Source organism: Polypterus senegalus, chromosome 16 (assembly GCF_016835505.1).
Source record: "Polypterus senegalus isolate Bchr_013 chromosome 16, ASM1683550v1, whole genome shotgun sequence".
Classification (NCBI taxonomy): domain Eukaryota; kingdom Metazoa; phylum Chordata; class Cladistia; order Polypteriformes; family Polypteridae; genus Polypterus; species Polypterus senegalus.
Window position 1 is genome coordinate 23,913,270 of NC_053169.1, and position 20,052 is coordinate 23,933,321.

Genomic DNA, 20,052 nt, shown 5'->3' on the forward strand with positions numbered 1-20,052 from the left:
GAGTGTAGCAGTGATGCTGACACAGAGAGAGAGAGAGAGAGAGAGATCCGCTGATGCCACGAGTTCACGTACACCGAAGTACGCCGCTCACAGTGTTCAGACGTGGTCTTTGTGCAGCTGACTAATGGAGTTTCAACTTTAGCTTACACTACAAGGAGCTCAATTCTGAGCCAAATGCTGCAGGTTTGCAGATAACCCTCAGCAGTTAACCAAAGTGCAAATCGTTGAACTGAGATGCTTTGAGATGTAAATCTGCAGCAATTCGCCTTTCTATTACAGATTTTTGGAACTGGGTGGATGCAAATAAAACGCTAAAGAAATTTCAAACAAGTTTTTAAGCTTGGATTGAACATTTTAGGAAACTGAACTTCTCATATATTTTGTGAATGCTTGATTTTGTGCCATATTGTACAGTGTGTATTGTGCATTTCACACTAACTTTTATTATGTTTTAAACTTGTTACCTATTCAAAAACAGCACGGCAATCTGACTTCAAATGCTGGTTAAGACACATATTTGGAAACTAGTGACACATTTATTCTCCATAAAGAATTGCATATTCATTTACTGTACCACTCAAGACTAACCAGCCTCCTCCTGTAACATTATTGTGCAGCCTCTTGCATGATTATTCATTTACATAACTGCTTCAGCTGCAATTAGTGATAATTTGCAAAGAAATTTGTCAAGTTCACAGCGATTACAGTCAATTAGTACCTCCACATAATTATTGAAGACAGACAGTTGATAGCAGCTTTTATTGTGAATGTGGCTTTGGGAGAACTCCCAAGTTAATTACATTACCGCATCTGTTTATGGCCATTCTGACCTTTATTTGTAAAATCAATTGTCACTTAACCAGAGACACGTGTGCATTTGCACATACAGAGTGCATATTTAAGCACTGAAGTGGACATGCCGCTAATGCACTTCATGTTTGATCTGCCAGTGCAGGGATTTGGAAAATGGATGTATGGTTATGTATTCATTTCAACTTATTTTGTGCAGAGCCACTTTCAATTACAAGGTGTAAGAGATCAGACAGACCACAATAAAGAGTTGGGGCACCACTCTGGTCACCCCGTATAACTGAAGTCAAAATAATAATGAACAAACACACTCTAACCGAAGAAACATCTTTTCAGATGCAAGTTCTCAAAATGAACTGCCTCAAGATGGCAAATCTTCTGGGTTTTAGGTCCTTCTTTAAGTAAGTGGCAGGTCCAGGTGGATAAACACTGTAAGTGGCGTTAGTGGTTTAAGGACCCGGGAAGCGAACCTGGGTCTCCTAACTGAGAGGCAGCAGCGCTACCCACTGCACCACCATGCCACCCATGGTCAGTTTTGTTTGTGCTATTTGTGAAATCTGCCCTTACCTATTACTGTGACTTAGACGAAGTTCAGATAATATTTTAGGAGCCACTGATGCAGAAATCAACAAAATGGAATAACGATCACAAACAATTTCTTACAATATATTTATTGTGATGTGTGGCTCACAGACGTGCACAAGAGAGAAGGAGGTGAGTCCAGGTTTCCGAGAAAATCAGCTTTATTGTTATGAAGACAGGAACTTTCTCAGAGCTTTTATTCAGACGGGAGCTGTCATTTAAGCACTCGGAGCTCACAAGCAGTGACGTCTGACAGCCATCCTGCATAAGCTCCCTTCTCAGATTAAAAGAACTGATTAGCCTTCCTGCAAGAAAGAAGACAGAAAGAGGCCAAGGCCAGGTCAGTGACTGGTTTTGAATGTTCCATCGGGTAACAGGCGCATTACGCGGTAAGCCTGCAAACGTGTAGTTGAACTGGCAGCAGATGACCACCTCCCCTGTTTTACATGCACACATTGCAGTTTTGGGGTTATCGAGCTCCAGTTGGGGGTGCCAGGATCTAACAATATATATATACCAGATGCCCTATCTACAGTGCATCCAGAAAGTATTCACAGCGCATCACTTTTTCCACATTTTGTTATGTTACAGCCTTATTCCAAAATGGATAAAATTCCTTTTTTTTCCTCAGAATTCTACACACAACACCCCATAATGACAACGTGAAAAAAGTTTACTTGAGGTTTTTGCAAATTTATTAAAAATAAAAAAACTGAGAAATCCCATGTACATAAGTATTCACAGCCTTTGCTCAATACTTTGTCGATGCACCTTTGGCAGCAATTACAGCCTCAAGTCTTTTTGAATATGATGCCACAAGCTTGGCACACCTATCCTTGGCCAGTTTCGCCCATTCCTCTTTGCAGCACCTCTCAAGCTCCATCAGGTTGGATGGGAAGCGTCGGTGCACAGCCATATTAAGATCTCACCAGAGATGTTCAATCGGATTCAAGTCTGGGCCACTCAAGGACATTCACAGCGTTGTCCTGAAGCCACTCCTTTGATATCTTGGCTGGGTACTTAGGGTCGTTGTCCTGCTGAAAGATGAACTGTCGCCCCAGTCTGAGGTCAAGAGCGCTCTGGAGCAGGTTTTCATCCAGGATGTCTCTGTACTTTGCTGCAGTCATCTTTCCCTTTATCCTGACTAGTCTCCCAGTTCCTGCCACTGAAAAACATCCCCACAGCATGATGCTGCCACCACCATGCTTCACTGTAGGGATGGTATTGGCCTGGTGATGAGCGGTGCCTGGTTTCCTCCAAACGCAATGCCTGCCATTCACACCAAAGAGTTCAATCTTTGTCTCATCAGACCAGAGAATTTTGTTTCTCATGGTCTGAGAGTCCTTCAGGTGCCTTTTGGCAAACTCCAGGTGGGCTGCCATGTGCCTTTTACTAAGGAGTGGCTTCCGTCTGGCCACTCTACCATACAGGCCTGATTGGTGGATTGCTGCAGAGATGGTTGTCCTTCTGGAAGGTTCTCCTCTCTCCACAGAGGACCTCTGGAGCTCTGACAGAGTGACCATCGTGTTCTTGGTCACCTCCCTGACTAAGGCCCTTCTGCCCCGATCGCTCAGTTTAGATGGTCGGCCAGCTCTAGGAAGAGTCCTGTTGGTTTCGAATTTCTTCCACTTATGGATGATGGAGGCCACTGTGCTCATTGGAACCTTCAAAACAGCAGAAAATTTTCTGTAACCTTCCCCAGATTTGTGCCTCGAGACAATCCTGTCTCGGAGGTCTACAGACAATTCCCTTGACTTCATGCTTGGTTTGTGCTCTGATGTGAACTGTCAACTGTGGGACCTTCTATAGACAGGTGTGTGCCTTTCCAAATCATGTCCAGTCAACTGAATTTACCAAAGGTGGACTCCAATGAAGCTGCAGAAACATCTCAAGGATGATCAGGGGAAACAGGATGCACATGAGCTCAATTTGGAGCTTCATGGCAAAGGCTGTGAATACTTATGTACATGTGATTTCTCAGTTTTTTTATTTTTAATAAATTTGGAAAAATCACAAGTAAACTTCTTTCACGTTGTCATTATGAGGTGTTGTGTGTAGAATTCTGAGGAAAAAAATGAATTTAATCAATTTTGGAATAAGGCTGTAACATAACAAAATGTGGAAAAAGTGATGCGCTGTGAATACTTTCCGGATGCACTGTAGCTAAGATGTGTTGAAATCTAAGCAATCAACATGGAGCTGAGTAGTAATATTTGCAGTGCACTGTCTATTGGAATGTATTTTGTAATCCATATAGTAATAAAATGCATTGTGTTTGCCATTTTAACAGATGGTGCATCACAACCATTTGTAGTAATAAAGTGCATTACTGTACTACAAATGTTGGTGATGCACCATCTGTTGTAATGACACATGCAATATGTATGTCTCTGTTATATGCCATTTGGTATGGGATTTGTAAAAGCAGTGTTAATGTTTGTGATGCGCCATCTGTTGGAATGAAAAAAAGCAAAGATTTTATTACTGGAAATGTTTGTGATGCAACATCTGCTGGAATGACAGAGACATAGAAACCAGACGAAACAGACAGATACACAGACCATCAAACACATCCTTTTATCAGTATAATATTTATATATTAATGTTAGAAATATAGATGCAGTTGTTAAAATAATGTAACCTTTTATGTATTTTTAAATCTCGTCTTAATAACGTATCTATTTAGATTAGTTTACATCACATGACCTTAGGCTGTATTCTTATTGCTGTATTTTCAGTTCCATAGATATAGATATATGCATACTGTATGTGTACATGCATATTTTTGTTGGTTTAATGATTTTATTATCTGTAAAGTGTCCTTAGGTGTTTAGAATGGTGCCTTAAAATAAAATGTTATTATTATTAATAATAATAATAATAATAATAGTGTCTGTTATACAGTAGATGCATTTTTATCACTCTTTAATTTAATATTGTTTTTATCAGTATCCTGCTGCTTGAGTATGTGAATTTCCCCTTGGGATTAATAAAGTATCTATCTATCTATCTATCTATCTATCTATCTATCTATCTATCTATCTATCTATCTATCTATCTATCTATCTATCTATCTATCTATCTATCTATCTATCTATCTATCTATCTATCTATCTAATAATAAAACCCAAACATTCATAGTATTGCTAGTTAGCATCGAAGGAAAATAAAATAATATTGTGAGGCGCCAGCATGCCTGGAGAATATAAACCTCTGTGTTGGACCAACTATTGTGGCTAAGAATGTGATCTGAGGTCTGAAGCAGCAGTGCTGCTAACTACTGCACCGCTGTTCCTCAAACAACAAAAGGATGCAGGAGGAACAATAACTACATATAAAAGGCAACAAATTGCCACAGACCAGCAACAAGTAAAAGTAAAAAGATATAAATCAGCTCTCAGAAAGTTCAAGTCTTGTGGCACACGTCAGAATTGTGATGAACTGGCGGCATGGGACTCGTTCCAGTACAGTATTTGAAGTCGCAGCTCCGTGTGCAGCTGAATTGTCTTTTTTGTTTCTGATCTCTGTGCAGATGCTTCATACTTTTTTCTTTTATGAAGAAGATAGAAAGGCTGTGTAAAAAGTAATAAATCTTTTATTATTTGTATTATTATTATTTCACAGGGTCTCACATGTTTTCTTTCTGTCTCCTTTAAGGCTTGTTTTAAATCGTAGCTGCAGTGCATGGCTAAGTATGCACATTTCATTTCCAGGAAAATATTTGGCAAACACAGCATATTCTCTGCAAAAAACACTTTGGTGAATTTCACTGATTAACATTATTAAAAGACAGAGCACTGTACTTACAGGCAGTCTAATCTAAGTGTTTATTGTCTTGTTTTGTTTATCTTAGAAAGATAAACCTAATATTTATTTTATAAGATATCAATAAGTTGGATGGATACTTGTGACAGGAACTCTTTATAATTATAGCTTGGTGAACCTAAAATCCATTAAGTCAATCTCAGACCTTAGCAAATCATACACTTCTGTCAACAAAAAAAAAAATATTCTAAAAGTGAAATTATGAGTGCTATCAGACAATGTTCAGAACAAAAGAAGATAATATTGTAAATATAACACTTCACCCTTGGAAAACTAGCAAGGAAATATGATGAGGACATCTGTGTTTTGTTTTTTGTTCTGTTTTTCCTAGCGGGTAAATGTAACAAGCTAAAATGGATTGTCGCCTGGCCCCTGTCTCTTCTGCTGTTTCTCACCGTGCCAAATTGTGCGTCACCAAGATGGGAAAAGTGGTTCATGGTCACGTTTGCTTCGTCTACAATGTGGATCGCATGCTTCTCCTACGTCATGGTTTGGATGGTATGTAGTCACGGGTTAGTGCTGCTTCATTAAAGGTGTCTGCCAGTGTTTCTCTTTTTATAAACAGCATTAATTTCTTATTATAATAAATACTTACTAATATTCAAGCAACAAGTTAAAAATAATAATTAGAATTTTTTTTTTACCTATGTCTTGCTTATACTGTATATTTCACATATGTGAGTTCCTGCTTATATCCTAAGCCCATTTTCATTTTTGTTTTACTCATCATTGTACTTTTCAATCGATGCTTTTTTTCCTAATACATAAATCCTTTGTTGCCATAAAGATTTGTTAGCCCCGAGTTAAAATGTAATTCTACTGAAGTTGATTTTAATGGACTTCAGGCTCTGGACAAATACTTGTCTTCCTCACCAGAGAGAAATGAGGCATGTATGAAATACAGAAGAGAGCAAAAATGTCTCTGACTAGAGCAGACTAAATGTCCACTTTTGCAGATTAAGTATCCATTCAAAGGTATACTTTACTATCATATGTGAAGGAGGAAAGAGAAGGAAAAAGGGAGGTACCCTTCAAATATTATCATTGCTTAGAATAACTAGGGGCTTCGCCCCCTGCTCGCTTCGCTTGCCAACCCCCCTCTACACACTACGCACCAGCAACTTCACATCTCTGCCGCAACAAATCTTTTAATTCTCGCGGATACGCCCCTTCATTCGGAAGAAACACTACTTTTCCCTAATTGCAACACGAATTAGACAATCTACAAGTCTCCGGCATAAAGTTTAAAGCCAAACAATATATTCAATCTCTTTTCGCTGTTCTGTTATTTCTTTTTTTTTTTTTTTTGAAGTTTTATTAATTTTATTGCAATCATTACATACAAATCAATCAATTTTTACCAAAAGTAAGATTGAGTTAAGACCAAGTCGACCCCCACCCCTGAGAGAGAGAGCAAGGCAAACGGCGTAAAATTTAAGGCTTGTAAACATACCTAAATTAATACGTTTGATAAGCCAATAGAGGTGAATGCAGAAGACAAAGTAATACGGAAATAATTGCTTCCTCTGTGCTTTAAGAGGTTATTTTAAAATATTACTGATTAGATCCTGCCATGTTTTGAAAAAAGTCTTTAAGGATCCTCCAAGTATTTATTTTTTTCCAATTTCAAATAGTATAACACATCTGTTTCCCACTGACTTAAAAGAGGAGAGTTTGGGTTCTTCCAGTTTAGCAGAATCAATCAATCAATCAATCAACATTTATTTATATAGCACATATTCATACAAAAAAATGTAGCTCAAAGTGCTTTACAAAATGAATAGAGAAATAGAAGACACAATAAAAAATAAACATAAGTCAACATTAATTAACATAGAATAAGAGTAAGGTCCGATGGCCAGGGTGGACAGAAAAACAAAAAACTCCAAAGGCTGGAGAAAAAATAAAATCTGTAGGGGTTCCAGACCAAGAGACCGCCCAGTCCCCTCTGGGCAATCTACCTAACATAAGTCAAACAGTCCTCTTTGTATTTAGGGTTGTCATGGAAGGACCTGATGATGATGGTCACGTAGACTTCTGGCTTTCAGTCCATCAATGTTGGAGCATCATGATGCTTTGAGTAGGTGGTGGTGGCGCAGGCCGCCACCACAAAGAAACCGGAAAAAGAAACAGAAGAGAGAGTTGGGGTCAGTACGGATTTTAGAGCCACTGTGAATAATTATTATGAAGAATTGAACATACAGAGTATCAGTATTAAGTTAAAGTGAAGTTAGGAGAAGGCCATGTTAAAGTAATGTGTTTTCAGCAGTGTTTTAAAGTGCTCTACTGTATTTGCCTGGCGAATTCCTATCGGCAGGCTATTCCAGATTTTGGGTGCATAACAGCAGAAGGCCGCCTCAACACTTCTTTTAAGTTTAGCTTTTGGAATTATAAGGACACACTCATTTGAGGATCTGAGGTTACGATTTGGAATATAACGTGTCAGGCATTCCGATATATAAGATGGAGCGAGATTATTTAAGGCTTTATAAACCATAAGCAGTATTTTAAAGTCAATCCTGAATGACACAGGCAACCAGTGTAGTGACATCAAAACTGGAGAAATGTGTTTGGATTTTCTTTTCCTAGTTAGGATTCTAGCAGCTGCATTCTGCACTCGATGCAAATGATTTATGTCTTTTTTGGGTAGTCCTGAGAGGAGTGCGTTACAGTAATCTAGTCTACTGAAAACAAAAGCGTGAATTAATTTCTCAGCATCTTTCAATGATATAAGAGGTCTAACTTTTGCTATGTTTCTTAAGTGAAAAAATGCTGTCCTAGTGGTCTGATGAATATGCGATTTAAAATTCAGATTACAGTCAATGGTTACCCCTAAATTTTTTACTTCCGTCTTAACTTTTAATCCTAGTGCATTAATTTTATTTCTGATAACCTCGCTGAATCCATTATTGCCAATTACCAAAATTTCAGTTTTCTCTTTATTTAGTTTGAGAAAATTACTATTCATCCATTCAGAAATACCAGTAAGACATTGTGTTAGTGAATCGAAAGAGTCAGAGTCATCAGGTGCTATAGATAAGTACAGCTGTGTGTCATTAGCATAGCTATGGTAGCTCACGTTGTAACCTGAGATAATCTGACCTAACGGAAGCATGTAGATTGAGAAGAGCAGCGGACCCAGGATAGAGCCTTGTGGAACACCATATTGAATATCATGTGTCTTTGAGATTTGATTACCACAACTCACAAAGAATTTTCTCCCTGCCAGGTAGGATTCAAACCAATTTAAGACACTGCCAGAGAGGCCCACCCATTGACTAAGGCGATTTCTAAGAATATTATGATCAATGGTGTCAAATGCAGCTCTCAGATCTAAGAGGATGAGAACAATAAGTCTGCGTGCCAACAGTGTAGTGAATGCCATCACTGTTTGTTTGTCCTTCTCCACTTTAAACCCATCTGGAAGAACCCCAAACACAGCTGTTAATGGGTTAGGAGGGATTGTGCGACCAAGGCTGTCTGAATGTTTTGTTATTTCAACGAGTAATAATTTCCATTTGTTTGCACTAATGCAATCTTTACTGTCAATTTTTGGAGAATTTCAAATTTTCATACTTCCATTATTTCTAACCTGCTCTGCATGTGTATCACGCCAGCATTTTGACATTCTACTTTGTCATCTACTCTTTGCCTTTTATTTCTGGCCCCAGGTGTGGTTAAATCTCTGAAAAATTCGCGTCTCATCCCTGGCTAAAATGTCTCATCTCGTCCTAGGATTTTTTTATTATAATAGAGAGATAAGTGGATAGCCTGCTGCTGAATGTGATCCTGAAATAAAAAAAAAAATAGGTGTGGGGAATGGATGCCTGGCTAAGTGAATGATATCCATGCAGACATCCATCATTTAGGTCCCCTTTACACCTGCTATTAACATATGTTTTGGTGGTCCGATCATGATCCTGACCAGATTGAAAACCAGCTCTTAATGCCGTTATGTCTGGCTAGTGATCAGATCATACTGACCACACTCAGAAATGGATAGCAACCACATTTAACTTGCAAATCTCTTTTTATTTATACACATACACTAACCACATATGTGGAATGAAATCTGAATTTTGATTTGGAAGGTCACATCGGATTTTCAATCAGAACATGAGACGGACACTGCAGATTCATTTTAATGTCAGGTGTAAATGAAATCGGGTCAAATGATATCAGAATGTAAAGTACTTAAAAGATGCATGCTGATACCAGGTGTCATGAGGGCCTATGCTACTACTCTCACGCGATTAAAGTAACGTCTTATTTGCAAAATATAAGGGACGTTCAAAAAGTTTCCGCATTTTTATATTTTTATTGGAAACGGTGAAGGTTGGAGGAGGAGCGATTGGCTGTGTCATGGGACTGGGGAAATTGCATCACAGAGGAAGGTGACTATGTAGAAAAGTCATGACCCGTATTTACGTATGTACCACGTGCACATTTTTTCCCAAAAATTAACATTAGAAAATCATACGCAAGGATGTGTGAAAAGCTAAGATTCAGGTACTGAATCAGTTTGCCGTCGTCATTCAGCATGGATAGTAGCAAGCGTTATGCTTCTTTACGGCGGGAGAGAAACTAAAAGTGATTTTGGAAGCAGAGAAGATAGGAAATCGGGCAGCAGGTCGCAAGTACAGTGGAAGCAAAGACGACGCCTAATGGGAAAGCGATGACGTCAATAGTGGTGGTGAATTATCGAGCAGCGAATCGGAAGATGATGATTAAACTGGAATAGTCTGGTGAGCACAATAATTTTCCACTTGCCGTTATAGTCCTTTACCGATTGTCTCTATACGGTTCTTTCTTTTCTCGTTTCACAGGGCTATTTGTCATTCCCACCTTTCGCAGCATTGGTGCGACAAACACTGAATGTTCTGCAGTAGGAGTACTGCTTACAGTTTGTACTCCAATACAATATACTGTATCATGTGGGGAAAGAATTAAACGGACATAATTATTCTCCATTACAGTTATTCACGTCAGCGTCTTACTACAACCTCACCCGCTTCCTGTACAATCATAATGTGCGTCGTACATGGGGCAAAACAGGTTTTCACGATTTTCTTTGTAAAAATTAGGGTGCGCGTCTTACACGAGGGCACGTGGTACTCGAGTAAAAAAGGTAATTTATTTTTGAAATTCTTAATAAATACAGTTAAAAAAATAGTGTGGAAACTTTTTGAATGTCCCTCGTACATACTTTATATACTTTCAATATGTTCAAATGTTTGTCCTTGTTTTTTTTGCTGACACTCTTTCTGATTTTGAGGAAACGTTTTATCTGCAACACTTGAAAACAGGCCAACATAGAGTCCTTTCTGGGGTCAGCGCTAGTGGAATTTATGTGGCACAGTTTTTCATGTGATCCACGGAGAAGCCCGTGGTGCTGAAATGTTGTCCAATATTATTCATGACTTCACAAGGGCAACAAACTCATCGGGTCCCATTCTTTCATCAACGTCAGCATCTCCTGCAGTCAAGAGGGTCTTGTTCTTTTTGTCGGTCAGAAGTCTGGCCCCAGCTTGAAAGTTCTGCAGGAAGAATTTGAGTTTGGTCTCCTCAATGTAGCCGCTCTTGTCCTGATCCAGGACAGCAAAGATTTTCTTCAGTTCTTCAGCAGGTTTGGTAGTCAGACCCACCTGGGCAAAGAAAGCCTTGTGGTCAAATGTGTCAGGAGCTCTTAAAGCCATCCATACCCTGGCATGTTTCTATGGCTGTTTCAGTCTCTTCTTTCTCAAGAATACCTGCAAAAGCCATGTTAGATTTGATGACACAGAGCTCTCCCAAATGACAAACTGGCAAAATCAAATGTTTGTCCTTTAACTCATTTATGGTAGCTGCGAAGGTGGGAAGGTTAGACATTCTCTGAACTTAAACATCAGAATCACATTTACTGGCCTTGTATGTCTGCACGCTAGAAATCTGGCTGCGGTTTGCTTTGATGACGGGGTCCCCAAGTCAAGTTACGTGACAGACGTACACATGGGAGATCCATACAAGACAAGGAATGTAAAAACATATGCACACAAAGTGCAAGGCAGTGTAAGAAATACTGAAATCAGCACTGAATTAAGGATTAGCTATTTCTAAGAATATCACAAGATGGTGATGGGTGATCAGTCTGAGCAATTGCAGCCGAATTAACCATTAGTGAGCATAATGGTGGGTGGGAACTGTTGTTTTAACTGCTTGTTGTGGCGTCGTTTAGTCTGTAATGCCTGGCAGATGGGAAAGGTTCGTAGAGGTTATGGCCTGGATTTGAGGATTTGGTGATTATTTTCCCTGCCCACTTCATGACTCTGAAATAGTTCAGGTCCTGAAAGGTGGGAAGACTCGTGCCAGTGATCTTTTCTGCAAACCTGACTATTCATTGTAGTCAGTTCTTGTCAGGTTTAGTTGCTAATCCAAATCACACAGTAATGGAGGAGCTCAGAACTGACTCTGTAATTGCTGTGTAGAATTAAATCAGCAGCTCCTGCGTTAGATTGAACTCCCTCATCCGTTGTGGGAATTACATCCATTGCTGTGGCTTTTTTTTATAATGGAATCTATGTGGGTTTTCCATGTCGAAGGATTCCAAAACGGACACATTATGGAGAGGGGAGGCTATACTGGGGAAACCTCTCCTAAAGTCCACTGTCATCTCCACAGTTTTGAGAGTGTTTAGCTCCAGATTGTTCTGACCACACCACAACCTCCCTTCACCACTCCTGATGAGTTCAATGATGGCTGTGTCAACCACACGTTTGAGGGGTCTGACAGAGGGCTCCTTAGTGGTGCAGTCATTAGTATAAAGGGAGAAGAACAGTGGGGAGAACACACATCCCCAGGGGGCTGCGGTGCTAAGTGCATGGGAGACAGAGACGAGTTTCCCCAGTTTCACCTGCTGTTTCTTATGTATCAGGGACTTGGTAATCCAACGACAGAAAGTGAAGATGAACAAAACTGCAATGTGGACATGGACGCAAGTGGAGAGCTCACAATGCGGGCTGCTGCTTAAGGCACTTTATTAAATGATCAATTCTCAATGTACCTCGAGAAGTAGTATTTCTGTACTAAATAAGTATTAGTTTTGTGTCATGAAAGAAAGTGACTAAAACTGATAAATGAAATGGCCTCAGGTTTCTCTAATATCAGGCTTTAATTTTATTTTTCCTATGATTCAGTCCTTGTATTATGGTAAAGTGGAAACCTTTTATTTTATTTATTTAGGTGACTATTATTGGCTTCACACTGGGAATTCCAGACGTCATAATGGGAATCACATTTCTTGCAGCAGGGACTAGCGTTCCAGACTGCATGGCGAGCCTCATTGTGGCACGGCAGGGTAAGAACAAATTCTTTTTAGATTTTAGTATATATATATGAAAAATGTATATATTATATTTAATTACAATTATGTTAACACTAATGGTACTGCTATGTATGTACTTATATACAATTTTTGTGGACAATTTATGGTATATGTGTTGAACATCATGGCAAACAGGTTGAGACCTTCCTGTAAGTCATCTTGCACATGTGAAGTATGTTTTGTGAATAAATTGTTTCCGTCATTCAAATGTTAACATAATTTTGACTCACCCTGTGTGTGTATATATATATATATATATATATATATATATATATATACTATATGTCTAATATATCCATCTATTATCCAACCCGCTATATCCTATCACAGGGTCACGGGGGTCTGCTGGAGCCAATCCCAGCTAACACAGGGCGCAAGGCAGGAAACAAACCACGGGCAGGGTGCCAGCCCACCGCAGGGCACGCACACACACACACCAAGCACACACTGGGGACAATTTAGAATCACCAATGCACCTAACCTGCATGTCTTTGGACTGTGGGAGGAAACCAGAGTACCCGGAGGAAACCCACGCAGACACGGGGAGAACATGCAAACTCTACGCAGGGAGGACCTGGGAAGCGAACCCGGGTCTCCTAACTGTGAGGCAGCAGTGCTATATACAGTTTATATATATATATATATTGTCACGCACGCGCGAGTAGGAGGCCGCGGATTGATTCGATAGCACCTGGGAAACCATTAGCGCCAGGGAATGGCGGGTATTAACTTTCTCCCTCTGCTTCCTCATAGAAAGAAAGACCTTCCTGCACCATAGGCCTGGATTGACGCAGTGCGTACTTCCGCCCTTCCTCCGCCATCTTGCCCTGGCGTCATCCTTCCCATCCTCCCTTGCGGTCCTTCCCATCCCTCCACTTCCGGCTCCTCCCCAATAAATGGCGCGGCGCCAGGAGTCGGCGCGTTATGAACTGTTTGTTTATATTTTGACCCTTTTTTTGTAGTTTCTGTACAATATACGGGGCGGAAACCCCAACCCTTATTGCTGTCTCCTCGGTCCTTGACAAGTGGCGTAGCCGGCAGGATACAGAGATCCCGGAATGACGGAGGGACAGGACCTCAACACGGTGCTGCAGGCCATGAACGACCAGCTCCAGGCGCTGCAGCTGCGCAAGCCGCCACCACCGGGAGCTGGAGGCCACGAGGCCAGGTTAGTGGAAGCCCAACGGGCGAGACCAGACCGCCCAGGCAGCCGCCTCATCCTTTAGTCCGATGGCCCCGGAGGACGCCGACGCCTACCTGGGCATGTTTGAGAGGGCGGCCACCGGAGCAGTGGCAGCGGTCAGTGGCGTCCATCCTGGCGCCATACCTGAAGGACCAGCGCTGCGGGCCTATTATGACCTCCCTGAGGAGGAGGCTGCTAATTACGACCTCCTCAAGCCCGAAATACTGGCCCGCTACGGCATTAGCCCGGGCCAGCAGGCGGCGAATGGCGGAACTGGGTCTTTGACCCTGAAAAGCCGCTTCGCGCCCAGGCGTTGAGTTCTGGGGCAAGATGGGCGCTGGCTACGGCCAGAGGGACCCGGCAGGCGGAAAGTGGTCGGCGGGTGGCCTGTGAAGGCCTGGTCAATGCATGCCCAGTTCCCTCGCCCAGCAGGTCGGGGACACGCCTATCAAACATGTCGGGCCTCCTCGGCGTCCTGGAGCGTCAGTTGGCGGTCCTCCGACTTGGGGGTCAGAAAAGCCTGCTCGGGGAACCGACAGGGACGGGCGGCCACCCCGAGCCCCTCGGCGCTGCAGAAGCGCCAGCCAGAGCCAGAGAGGCGGGTCCGCCGCGCTGTTTCAAGTGTGGCGAGACCGGTCACCTGCTACCAAACTGCCCCATCACATCGCCCGGAGCCTATGGACTGCAGCTGGACATCGTCGGAGAGGTATTGTACCCGCCGCATCCCTTGGCGAGTCGAACACGGGAGTGGTGTTGCTAAATGGGCACGCCGTGGTGGCTTTGTTTGATTCCGGCAGCAACATTACCATTGTTGCTCGCCGTTTTGTCTTACCGCAACAGTGGTTAAAACAGCATTTGTTGGTCACCTGTGTGCATGGGGGGACTAGGTCATATCGTTCCGCTCACTGCTATGTCACCTGGAAGGGGAACCAATCAAATGGCGGTCGCTGTGTTACCTGACCCCCTTCCCAGTGATTTTGGGACAAGACTGGTCTAAAAGAATCAGCGGTAAGCCATTCGCGCTCCGGGGCCTCGTTGGATCTTGTTATGAGGGGAAAAGGCACCCCTCCAGCGGCCTCCACGCCGTGCACAAGGGCAGGCCCTATGGGGCTGGTGTCTCGGGGACCTTTCGTGGCTACGGACCTTGACCCGGAAGATTCCGCGGAGAAGGGACTAGCCAGGAACTCTTCCCGGCCCAGGCCCCAAGACCCTCTCGCGGCCTGGACCATCAATTTCGGTCCACGCCGGCCTCCTTTAAGAGGGAGCAGTGGAATGATGACTCCCTGCGCTTTGCCCGGAATGCGATCGTTCTGCCTAACAGCTCAACAGCGGACGGATCCACACCGGGAACCCTTCTTTGTCCTTGAGAATGATCTGTTGTACCGGTGGCTACCCATGAGGCGAGGTGCGGAAGTTGTTGCTAATTCAGCGTACCTTCCGGCGGGAGATATGCGAGTTGGCACATGCTCACCTCCTAGGCCCACCTGGGGCGAAAAACACTGGAGAGGATTAAGCTCCGCTTTTACTGGCCTGGGATCAATGAGGAGGTCCGGCGGTTCTGTCAATCCTGTCGAGTGCCAGACCCGCCAGATTCCTAGGAGGGACCGTGCTCCTCTAGTCCCTATTCCCCTCGTGGACATCCCCTTTGAAAGGATAGGGGTCGATTTGGTGGGACCCTGGAGCCCTCAACCCGTGGCCACAAGTATATCCTAGTCATGGTGGACTATGCCACCCGGTACCCAGAGGCGGGTCCCCCGCGCCCGCTAATACTAAAAGCATCGCACGGGAACTGGTTAATTTGTTTTCACGCGTGGGCATACCCAAGGAGGTCCTCACGGACCAGGGTACGCCCTTCACTTCGGATACGTTCAAGGAGGTAGCCAAATTACTGCAGATAAAGCACCTGAAAGCGTCAGTCTATCACCCGCAAACTGGCGGGTTGGTGAGCGTTTAATCAGGCGCTTAAGCAGATGCTCCGCAAGGTAGTCAGCGGACGGCAGGAACTGGGACCAGCTCCTCCCGCTCGTGCTTTTGCCTACGGGAGGTACCCCAGGCCTCTACAGGCTTCTCCCCATTTGAATTGCTATACGGGCGACAACCCGGGGAATCCTCGACATCCTAAAGAAGGCTGGGAGGCGAGGCTCTTCCCTCCTCTAACATTTTGAGCGTGCGCAACTGCGCGACCGACTCACAAAGATCAGGCCCCTCCTAAAAGAGCACGTGACTCGTGCGCAAGCAGCGCAGGCCGGTGTTACAACCGCAACTCCGTCCTCAGGGAGTTCGCCCGGGGACGAGTTATGGTGCTCGTCCCGACCTCCCACTTTCGAAGCTGCTCGCTCACTGGCAAGGGCCTTACGAGGTTAAGGAGAGAAAGGACTGCGTCGACTATTTGGTGAAACAGCCCAATCGTCGACCGAGTGAAGGATCTATCATGTCAACCTGTTAAAGCCCTGGAGATAGAGAGGAGCTCCCAGCTCCCATAGGTCACTCTCCCTTTCGCAAGCACAACTGCCCTTAACCTCGGCGAAGAGCTGACCCCAAGCAGCGGCAGGAGTTAGCCCAAACACTCCGAGCCATCCCGAGGTAGTGGCGAGTCACCCGGCGGACCGCTGATTGCCCCGATATAGTCACGGGCCGTGTAATCGTCCGGGAGGCCCTACCGACTCCGGAGGCAAAGCAGCGCAGAGGTCGAACTGGAGGTGAAACGTATGTTGGACATGGACATAATTGAAGAGAGCCATAGTCCCTGGTCCAGCCCTATTGTCCTCGTCTCCAAGCCAGGCGGCTCCTGGAGGTTCTGTAATGACTTTAGGCGTCTGAATCAGATCTCCAAGTTCGATGCCTACCCCATGCCCGCATTGGCGACCTCCTTGGCGGCTGGAGTGCGGCTCGATATCTGACTACCCTTGACATGACAAAGGGTATTGGCAAATTCCTTTAACGGCATCCGCAAAGGAAAAGCGGCCTTTAGCACCCCTAGCGGGCACTGGCAGTACAAGGTCCTCCCATTTGGGCTGCGGGGCCCGGCGACCTTCCAGCGTCTGGTAGATAGAGTGCTGAAGCCCCACCAGTCCTATAGTGCCGCCTACCTGGATGGCGTTGTCATCTATTCCGGCACCTGGGAGGAGCATCTACTGCAGGTCGCAGCTGTCCTCCGAACACTGGCTAAAGCCGGCCTCCGCATAAACCCCGGAAGTGTTTTTGGATTAAAGGAGGCCAAATATTTAGGCTACCTCGTGGGACAAGGACAGGTGCGGCCACAGAGCTCCAAAGTTAAAGACATCTTAGAATGGCCCGTCCGAATACCAAGAAACAGGTGCAGGCTTTCTTGGGGCTTGCGAGTTACTACCGCCGGTTTGTTCCCGTTTCTCGAAGAGCAGCACCCTTGACTGACCTGACAAAAGGCGCCCCTATACGTGGTGTGGACCGACAAAGCAGAACAGCGTTCAGTGACCTAAAGAAGGCCCTAACGTCGGCACCTGTGTTACGGACGCCCGATTTTGGGCTCCGTTTATTCTCCAGACCGGCGCGGACACAGGCCTGGGTGCCGTGCTGAGCCAAAGCGTCGATGGTGTCGAGCACCCTGTGATGTACCTTAGCGGAAACTGATGGACCGGGGACCCGTGCGGCAGTGGAGAGGGAGGCCTTGGCCATTAAGTGGGCAGTGACCCACCTCCGTTACTACCTGCTGGGTCGAATTCGCTCTGGTGACTGATCACGCTGCACTTCAGTGGATGTCCCTACATAAAGAGTCGAATCCGCGGGTCACCAGGTGGTTCCTGGACTTACAGCCGTATAAGTTCACTGTCACTTATCGGCGGGGCACCCCTCAGGCCAATGCCGATGCCCTCTCGTATTCACGACCTCTCGGTTAGGTCCGCCCGACCTGGCGGTCCTGGGCTAAGGGGGGGATCGTGTCACGCACGCGCGAGTAGGAGGCCGCGGATTGATTCGATAGCACCTGGGAAACCATTCGCCGCCAGGGAATGGCGGGGGATTAACTTTCTCCCTCTGCTTCCTCGTAGAAAGAAAGACCTTCCTGCACCATAGGCCTGGATTGACCGCAGTCGCGTACTTCCGCCCTTCCTCCGCCATCTTGCCCTGGCGTCATCCTTCCCATCCTCCCTTGCGGTCCTTCCCGCATCCCTCCACTTCCGGCTCCTCCCCAATAAAATGGCGCGGCGCCAGGAGTCGGCGTCGCTATGAACTCTTTGGTTTATACTTTTGACCACTTTAATTTCTGTACAAGTTTCTGTACAATATACGGGGCCGGAAACCCCAACCCTTATTGCTGTCTCCTCGGTCCTTTCACAATATATATATGTATATTTGGTTTCCTGGCTGCAAATTGTAAGTAAATGATAGCACCGATGTGCACAAAACCAAGTCCAAATCAGAACTGAGGGAATAAGGAAAAGGTGGAGGCTTTTAAAGGAAAGACAGGAAGTGAAGTCAGAGGGGTCAGGCTTAGAAGGGTTATGAGCCGTAAGCTCAAGCCCGGACGTGACTTCAAAGGGGCCGGAGCCAACAAGGTCTTCCTCCATAGGCTCGGACCCTGGAAGTGACGTCAACAGGGCCAGGTGGAATCTCCCATGGATGGTCTGCAGGAAAGTGAGAAAAAGAATCAGTGCAATCTGCCACAACCCGGTCTGACTTGGAATTGCCCTTTCTCAAGCCCTTTAGCTGCCTCCCATGCACACGTGTGTGACAATATATATATAAAAGGCATATATATACAGTATATTATCCATCCATCCATTATCCAACCCGCTGAATCCGAACACAGGGTCACGGGGGTCTGCGCAAGCCAATCCCAGCCAACACAGGGCACAAGGCAGGAACCAATCCTGGGCAGGGTGCCAACCCACCGCAGATATATGTACATATTAGACATATATAAAGGAAAGACCTGTGTGTGTGTGAAGCAGTCCACTCTGCTCACGCTCCACCACAGACACAGGAGTTGCTGTGAATTCTACGGAAGATGTAGAAGCTTAGACAAGTGTGACTTGGTGAGATGGCACATGCTTGCACTTTAACATTTTTTTTTGGTGCTTGCATGCACCTCACTTCTCATTCAACCCATGCAGACAAACTGAGCTTTGTGGTACGTGCACACCGTACTGTACATTCACACAACGTCCCGCTCAATTTGTGCCACAGCTGCACTTGAGTACACGTCCATCTCAGAAGATACGACCTGTCCTGGTCCACTTAGCTGACACCTCTGCAAGTTCACCAATTTAGTAAAACTGCTAGGGAGTCTTCGGGTTGTTTTTTGTCCTAAGGCCACATACAGCTAGTATATATATTGTAAATGAATGCACGCTTGGGGGCACTATTGCCCCTTTTGAACCCAACAGTCAGACATTCTGGACACAATTTAAAAGTATTTTAATTTTCTTCTTCTTCTCTAATCATGCCTCCAAAGCACCACAGACACAATAAACACAATAATCTTCTACTCCACACCTCCCAGCAAGTGTCCACCTCCTCTCGACTCAGGCTCGCTTGCTGGGTCTTCCAATAGTCCTTTATATAGTCCTTGACCTGGAAGTGCTTCTCTCCTTCCACCCGCATGACTTGGTTGCAATTCCGGGTCAGATGGAAACTTGACTTTTTCTTCAGCCCAGAAGTACTTCAGGCCTCCCGTTCTCATTTCTTAGGAGTACCTCCAGGGCTATGAATGAGGCATGGCTTCTCTCACAGTTCCTCCTGGCAGCACCCACGGAACCCAACAGGGCTGAGAAACCGCACTCCAAGTCCCAGAATGCCCTGCAGGAATCCGGGGCACCGTTACACTCCAGGGGAGCCGCAATCTAGTGTTTTGAGGGAGGGGGCAGTGTCCTGGAAAAGCTGCCTTCCCCCATCCTTCCATCTCAGGGGTGTCCCGGCCAGGATGAGCTGCTAGCCGTCCACCACAATATATGTATATGACAGCCTGCTTGGAGTTTCCAAAAAGGCACCTAATGGACTCTCAGACTGTAAAAACCAAGATTCGCTGATCTGATTAAACTAAGATTGAACTGCTTGGCCTCAGCTCTAAGAATTACATATGAAGGAAACCAGGCACAGCTCATCACCTGTGCAGTACCACTCTAATGGTGAAGCACGGTGGTAACAACATCATGCAGTGGGTTTGGGGACTGGGAGACTAGACAGTGCTGAGGGAAAGCTGAAGGGAGCAAAATACAGAGATGTGCTTAATGAGCATCTTCTCCAGAGTGCCCTGTACCTCAGATTGGACCAAAGATTCAACTTCCAACAGGGCAGTGACCCTAAGCACAAAGCA

General features: G+C 44.9%; 1 protein-coding gene and 1 pseudogene across 1 annotated transcript in view; one reads left to right on the forward strand and one right to left on the reverse strand.

The window, feature by feature from the left end:
- Positions 1 to 20,052, forward strand: part of slc24a3 (solute carrier family 24 member 3) — a 406,434-nt gene that overhangs the window by 372,515 nt on the left and 13,867 nt on the right. Inside the window, exons 13-14 of the mRNA XM_039737947.1 lie at positions 5,549 to 5,715; positions 12,436 to 12,550. Of these exons, the coding sequence (XP_039593881.1) occupies positions 5,549 to 5,715; positions 12,436 to 12,550 (282 nt within the window). The remainder of the gene's footprint in view (positions 1 to 5,548; positions 5,716 to 12,435; positions 12,551 to 20,052) is intronic.
- LOC120516345 lies at positions 8,966 to 11,892 on the reverse strand (annotated as a pseudogene).